At 40.7% G+C, this 7428-nt stretch overlaps 1 protein-coding gene across 8 annotated transcripts; it reads right to left on the reverse strand.

The window, feature by feature from the left end:
- On the reverse strand, positions 1–6122 carry LOC133900423 (bifunctional dihydrofolate reductase-thymidylate synthase). Of its 8 annotated transcripts, none has more exons than XM_062341556.1 (13): positions 5985–6114; positions 4992–5069; positions 4100–4632; positions 3599–3998; positions 3480–3524; positions 3162–3227; positions 2117–2178; positions 1957–2031; positions 1711–1876; positions 1320–1443; positions 759–865; positions 510–622; positions 1–342 (listed from the first exon to the last, which is right to left on the reverse strand). In XM_062341556.1, exons 2-12 carry the CDS (start codon positions 5055–5057, stop codon positions 512–514), a joined length of 1755 nt encoding a protein of 584 aa, XP_062197540.1. In that variant the 5' UTR covers positions 5058–5069; positions 5985–6114; the 3' UTR covers positions 1–342; positions 510–511. The 8 variants fall into 8 exon arrangements, with proteins under 8 accessions (XP_062197540.1, XP_062197541.1, XP_062197547.1 ...); XM_062341557.1 differs by having other exon boundaries at positions 4992–5064; positions 5985–6103; XM_062341563.1 differs by having other exon boundaries at positions 5014–5064; positions 5985–6093.
- Positions 6123–7428: the final 1306 nt, after the last annotated feature.

The raw sequence follows: 7428 nt of genomic DNA on the forward strand, positions 1-7428 counted from the left end.
TACCAAACACTACCAAGTTTAACGAAGTGCACAATTCGAGCTACATGGATTTCACGAGGCACATCGTCACGGGGCACACCCCAGTTGGCCCTTGCAACAGGGTGTGCTCAAAGCAGCTCTCACTCACAATGAGTCATCAACACTAGGCTCCTGGTAAAAGGGGAGCCAATTTTGTAAAGCTCAGTTAGCAACCAAAGTACAATAGCAAATAGGCGGAGAACGTCTCCAAATGAACATTCAGCACCACCACCAAAAAAGCTAGTGCGATGTTCAGTTAATTCTTATATAATAGCAGTCCGAGTAATTTCCCGAGCTCATAGAGCGAGGCTCCAGCTGAGCCACCTGCAAAATTAAAGGGTACAACGGAAGTCAAGGGAAAGCAATGCATCTACTTTGTATAAAGATATTTAGTAGAGGCTATATTCTTTTTGTTCCAGTTCCCGTGAGCAAGCAATCTTGGAACAACAAAAGAAAAGGATTGACTATCAGTAGATATGATAGAATGTTACCACTATATTGCCATTTTCATCTCTATCTTCTGGTGAGGATCATAGCCAACCAGCTTGAAGTCTGATGCCACGAAAGAATCAATATCCTTCTTTGAAGGATTTATCTTCAAAATCTGCACATAAGACCCATAAAGAAATTTACAGATACATAGGCGTCAAAATTAACACAAAATGAAGCATCAAACCATCTCAGTTTTATCACTAAATTTCATATTTTTATCTTAAATAGGTATGTTAGGAATTGCTCACTGGAAATGGTTTAGGTATCTTCTGAATTTGCTCCTCCAAAGCTCGAACGTGGGTTCTATAGACATGAGCATCCCCTATAACATGGACAAAATCTCCAGGAGAAAGATCTGCAGGACAAAGAAACAATTGATACAGGAAAGAATTTAGGATGGGATAAGGCTGCCGAGCATCTTGCAACATGACGACAAGGGAGTTCACAAAACAATCTACCCTAGCTTCTGTCAGTTAGATGCGGGAAAGATATTAAAAGAAACAAAGGGACAACATACAGGATGACAGCACACATCCTTACATCAAATAAATTATCTCAGAACATATTACATTAGCATTTAGAATATAGGCTCAACCCTTGAGTGTATGGTATGGCAAACATCAAGACTCATAAAAGAATTATTGCAACTGTAAGAAGAAAACAAAAAGGAAGTCCACAAAATAAATGTCTCCCAATGAAACTAATCTAAATTAGCATACTGTTATACAGTACAACAAAGGTCTTTATTAAGGTGCCCACGAAGCATTGAGGTAAGTAGGAATCTTACAAAAAGACATGTAAGAGCATACCACAAACTTGAGCAATCATGTATGTGAGAAGAGAATATGATGCAATGTTGAATGGAACACCAAGTCCCATGTCTGCAGAGCGTTGATACATTTGGCAGGATAACTCCCCGTTCTCAACATAAAACTGGAAGGAAAAACTTGTAAGAGGTAGGATGCAAGTGTTCTTAGTTGGTAAAGCTATCACACATAAATAAGAAAGCAATGTGTTTTGTTGTCTCTTGCAAAAGTCATTAGCACAGCAAAATTTATGTTTGTCATACTACTGTAACTTAAAAACGAAAGTAACTGATTTTCAAATTATAATGCATCAGTACTAAGATGCATAACATGGACAAGTCAGAAGGGCCCAATTGTAAGGAACTAGACTTGAAGTTAGACAAACTGTACTAACTTGCGCAAACATATGGCAAGGAGGAAGGGCCATCTTCTTGAGATCTGAAGGGTTCCACGCAGACAAAATTATTCGCCGATCGTCAGGATTATTCTTGATCTTGCAAATCACATCCCTTAGCTGATCAAAACCTTTTCCAGTATAGTCAGCATGCATGTCAGTATATCTGTCAAACATGTAATTTCCGGTTAGAGACACAAAGATACGGAGGGAGTGAGGGAGGCAGGGAGAGCAATGTAAGCTTACTCAGCACCAAAGTGTCGCCACTGAAATCCATAAATTGGACCAAGATCACCTTCTTCCCTGTGTGCCAACCCAACACTAGAAAACATTGCCAAGTAGATTAGGACTCAAGAATCAAAATGTCCATAATGTCCATTCCAATAAGCTTATATCTAGGAGATACCTGTCAAGATACTCTCTTGAAGCATTGCCATCCCAGATATGAATACCTTTCTCTTGTAAAACCTATAAATTGAATACAATGACAGCATACCAATTTCATGATAAGCACATAAACCTAAAGTGAGCAAACTAAGGGCACGTTTGGAATACGAGAATTATAAGGAATTGGGAAAAATTGTAGAATTTCCAAGGGGGCTAAACAACTAGTAACAGTGGCTTCTGCCCCAAGCACTAAAAAGGTTTAACATACTAACCCAACAAAAACAAAACAGGAACTACCTTCATGAATACAATTGATTGGAAAACATCTATTAGGGAACCATGCAATCAATTTATGACTCATCATATAAGAACATCCACAACAAAACAAGAAAAGTATATAGTGGTAAGTATGGGCTACCACTTAAAATTTTGGGGAAAAAAGTATGTATCTCTTTGAAAGAATCTAAGGTAAGAGCTAGCTTAATAAACACTGTATACAAATATTGTTGGCATTAATCCCTATAAATACTCTGCTTTGCAAAACTGCACTTATTATTTCATCATTATGTTAACAAAATCAGATAGAGTTTTCACCTATACGATGAAGGACATGGTGTCCAGAAAAAATTCTCATCATGGATTGTCAGATGTTTTCGAACCGGGGTCAATTTATTTGATATCCAATGGATAATATTGAGAAATATTCACAGATTAGTGCCAGAAAAGATTCTGCAAAGTACACATAATTTCTGTAATATTTTGATTTACCGAAGGGATGATGACTAGATGACAAGACTTTCTGAGTAGATAAATTCAAGAAAACATGTTGACGAGGTTTATCAAAATTGTTTCGACTTGTAAATGGCACTTGTTTGTACCTCAACATACAGGTTGCACAAAGATGAGTGGATTTGTAAATTCCAAGTAAAATACCATAAGCATCATGGCCTGTGGGCTGTGGATATAAACTATATAGACTAAGGCATATCAACATTAACCTAGTGCATTGGATAAATTTGGCTAATGACGGCAATAGATCCAATAAAATGTTTAAGCATACGCACCTTAGCATTTGTTGAGCCACTGATGAACCACAGGAGTTCTTCAACAACGCCACGCCAAAATACCCTCTGGTAAAGGGCACGTGTTTTAAAGGTATGTGTATAAAAAAGGCTGCCTTACAAAGTGGTAATATGTTTGAAAAGAATGTCGCACTGGATTCGCATATACCATCATCTGTGTTAGACTTGTGGAGCAAGAGGAATGGGGTACACAAGAGCTATACTAACACAGTGCACTGCAGGATGATATGTGGCAACTCGTAGTCTCGTACAATATGGGAATGTTAAGTCTCGAAAATGCAAGTGTATATGTTTGCGTACCTTTGTTGTCAGCAGGGGAAAGTTCTTCCTTAAGTTGAACCGCATCTAATAAGCAAAAGAAATAAAAATTATATTTTTGTGGTTGATCATATTGAATATACAAAGTTAAGGAGAAGTACCTGACAACCGAATTTTGACAATGTTCCTGTTCCTGTCCTGTCATTTTTCTGAGCACCAGTCCTTACAATATTTTCAACAAGATTGAGATAATGATACTCCTCGTGATGATCAAATATCATCTTCGGAAGAAAAGAGAAATTCTCAGTTTCAAACTTGTCATTCTTGGTATCAACCTCAGTTGATTCCTTGCCATTTGAGTCATGAGTTTCTGCCGCTGATTTTCTAACACGAACAAAGGTCACAAAAGAATGCCTAATGTTGCTCTCTACCACCGGGAAGGATGAATACCATGGCTGGAACACAGAGAAGTCAATTGGATGAATGAAAGTGTCACACTCAATGCTTGACTGAATGTCAGTTAGATGGATAGCCTCACATGCAGGTCCATTAAGATACTCCCTACATAAAGATTTTGCAGAAGGGTGAATAGTATTGCAACACAGTTACATGCAACAACAGAGCGCATGTACAATATGTTCCTGCAAAAGGTAATTACTCACCTCAGTACCTGTCCACCACCTATTACAAAAACTTTCTCAATCGACAAGCAATATGGAGTTGATGCTAGTAGTTCTAAGGCAGAGTTCATGCTTCCACATATGACAACATTTTCTACTGTTGCAAAATCAAAACTACCAGATCGAGTAAGTATGACATTCAAACGACCAGACAATGGCCTTGACTTAACAGGTATGCTCTCCCATGTTTTCCTTCCCATTATAACTGCATTCTTTTTGGCAGGGTCAGATGTAGTTAGTGTCAGCTCCTTGAAGAATTTAAGGTCACCAAGAAGCTTCCATGGCAAGACCCCATCCTTCCCAATGCCCATTTCACGAGTGGCAGCAACAACAACCTGATAGTTCCTCTGAGGACCATTATGTGAATCACCATTGGCGGGAGTTGTAGCCATCGCTATCAGTCGGGATTGATTAAAGCGGCGAGACTTTAGTTTTCTGCTGACGTCCAGAAATTGATGGATTTTAAATTGAGAAATTGGTGAACAACCAGTGCTGGAGAATCTTGTAACCTGAAACTGAGGGAGCAGAATATAAGTGGGACATTTGATCAACCATTACCAATTAAATAATGTGGAAATGTAAACAGAATTTAAACTGCAAAGGCCCCGGTTTTCCCAGAATTTATACAAGCAACTGTATGCAAAAGCGATTATATTTTCTAAAACTATACTAAAATGGGGAAAAGAAAAGTACAGAACCATCATAAGTCAAGGAAAGCATCCACAAAAGAGGTATTCAGTAATCTTCTCCTACAATGTCTTCCACAAAGTACAGTACACACCCTCTCCTGAGGCAATAAGTAGACTTTATTATAACAGAAAAGCATGTTACAAGTAAAAGGCTACCACGATCCATTCTGCTAGTATGTATATACTTTGCATGCATGTCGAGAAAACCTAGAGATGTACGCTCCTGCTCTGAGCACCTCAGCCACTAACATCTGGACCCTGAACTAAAAATAACAAAAATCACCATGGTTGGTTACACTATAGCAGAAAATGGAACAATATAGAACTAGTTAAACCAACAGGAGACACCAAAGCATCTTGATATGCCCACAGAATGTTAAAACTATTATTACCATATCATACAGTCAGTTGAACCTAGCTGTACAAGATTAAAAGTTTATCCTATATTGTAGTTGAATTTTAACAAAGGCCATGTTACAACTTACAAGCAAGCAGATACAATAAATTGCTGGTACGCAATGTTGGTACTAGTAAGTACTTTGCATGCACAAAACCAACTCATTTTAGTATCAATAGCAGCAGCAACAACAATGTTTGGTGAGAACTAACAATAGCAACAATTACAACGGTTGATGTGACTACTTGAACAATCAAACAGGCAGGGAGAAGCAAAAGGATCGAACCGACCAGATAAACTTCTAAATTTCTAAAATGCAGGAATTTGTTACAACTATGCAGGGAGAGCAGCCTGACTATGAGCCAAGAAAATCCACGAAATGTCCCCCAATTCCCACCACAAAGAAAATTGCATGTGCCTAGCGGAATACGCATCCAAATCAATATGATCCAATCAAACTAACTGGATACCCAATAAAAGAATTGGCACATCTGCACCCACAAAGCGCAATCAGAACCAACCAACACGATGAACAGAACACGAGACAGACCCACGGGACTCCTAGCCCAACGAGCACGGGCACACAAGGCCCACCAATCGCACCCGGCCCCGTCGCTCCGGCACCCGAAACTCACCAGTCACCACGGAAGCATCCTACTCAGCCTACGCACGAGCGGCCCCCGCGCTAGGGTTCCTCGCTGCGCGGAAGCGAGGGACAGCGCGCGCGGCAACGGAGAGGGTCCGAGGAGGAGGGAGAGAGACGGAGGGAAGGGGAGCTCACCGGCGTCGGGGGACCCAGCGGTCGGGGAGGACGCCGGCTGGGCGGCGAAAGAGGTCTGTAGGGAGGGAGGAGGAAAGGGGTTTTAGAGGGGTAGGGCGGTGGGAACCGTGGGCTTTGTTGGCTGTTATTGCGGAAAAGTCCCTGAATTTTGCCATATTTTGTGCTCTCTGGAGTGCCGACACCGTTGAAGCAGAGGCTGCGAGGCCATCTCCAGCACAGCAGTAAAGGCCAACTGCATTACTGTAGAAGATACTTTTTGCCGTATCTGCCTTCTCTCGTCGTACACTAGCGTAGTCATCATTTAGTGTGACAGTGTTGTGTGGGGTGATGTACTTTAAATTTAAATTTAAGTACTCTTTCATATTGTTGACGAGGATAATTATTAGGTTAAAAGAAGAAAGAGAGTAGTATAAAGTTAAAAATAAATTAGCTGTTGAAGATAAAAAAATAAAAAATATTGTAATAGTATTATAAGTGATAAATTTTTTGGTATCTGCTGGAGATAGCATGAGTACTCTAGTTCTGAAATCAATGTGGCAACGAGAAAAATTTCCACGGGAAATAGGTAACCATCCCCGCCCCGATTAGAGGAATTTCTTCTGTCCCTGTCCCCATCCCCGCCCACGAGGGAGAAAATTCTCCCATTCTCGTTCCTGCTCAGGGAATAGGTACCTAACGGGTCCCCGTCCCCGCTATCGAAACAGAAATAAACCTAATTTCGGGTTGGGCTTTAGGGAAATTGCGGACTAGGTTGGGCTCTAAGTTCGAGCTGGGTCGGTTGGAGTTCAGCAAATCAAGTCTTAATACAAGTTAAGCCCATATATTCAAGGCTCCACAGGGAAACAGGGACGATGGATGGGGAACCGTCCCTGCCCCTGCCATACTCGATAGAGGGACTTTTCTCCTATTAAACCCCCCACAAGGGGAAAATTGGTCCCATGCTCATTCTCTAATAGGGGAATTCCTCATCAGGAAAGAGGGATCGGGACCTGTTGACATGCCTATTCTGGAACAAGCTCCAAAAGAACCCCCCCCCACCACTAGAATCAGGATGGCCATAACCCACGGAGGGGAAGGTGGCCGAAAGGTGACCTCATTTGAGATAGGTGGCGGAGGCACTACTACAGAAAATACCTGTTACAAACGGTTTTAAACCCCTATTACATACGGGTTTTCGAGCCATCTATAAAAAAATATCTGTGGTATCAATATGTCACAGATGGGTAAAAATTCGTCTGTAACATGACAGGCCACATACGGTTTTATTTAAAATCCGTCTGTGATTGGCCTAGTCACAGACGGTTTTTAAACAAAATGGTCTGTAATCTATGTAAAAAGGCAAAAAAAAAAAAACTTCTCGCCCTGCTCTTCCTCATTGCTCCAATAAGATATTAGATAGCATGCAATTAAGATTGGGTCATCGTCCATCTACGGTGAGCACCAC

The sequence above is a fragment of the Phragmites australis genome, chromosome 19, assembly GCF_958298935.1.
Source record: "Phragmites australis chromosome 19, lpPhrAust1.1, whole genome shotgun sequence".
Classification (NCBI taxonomy): Eukaryota; Viridiplantae; Streptophyta; class Magnoliopsida; order Poales; family Poaceae; genus Phragmites; species Phragmites australis.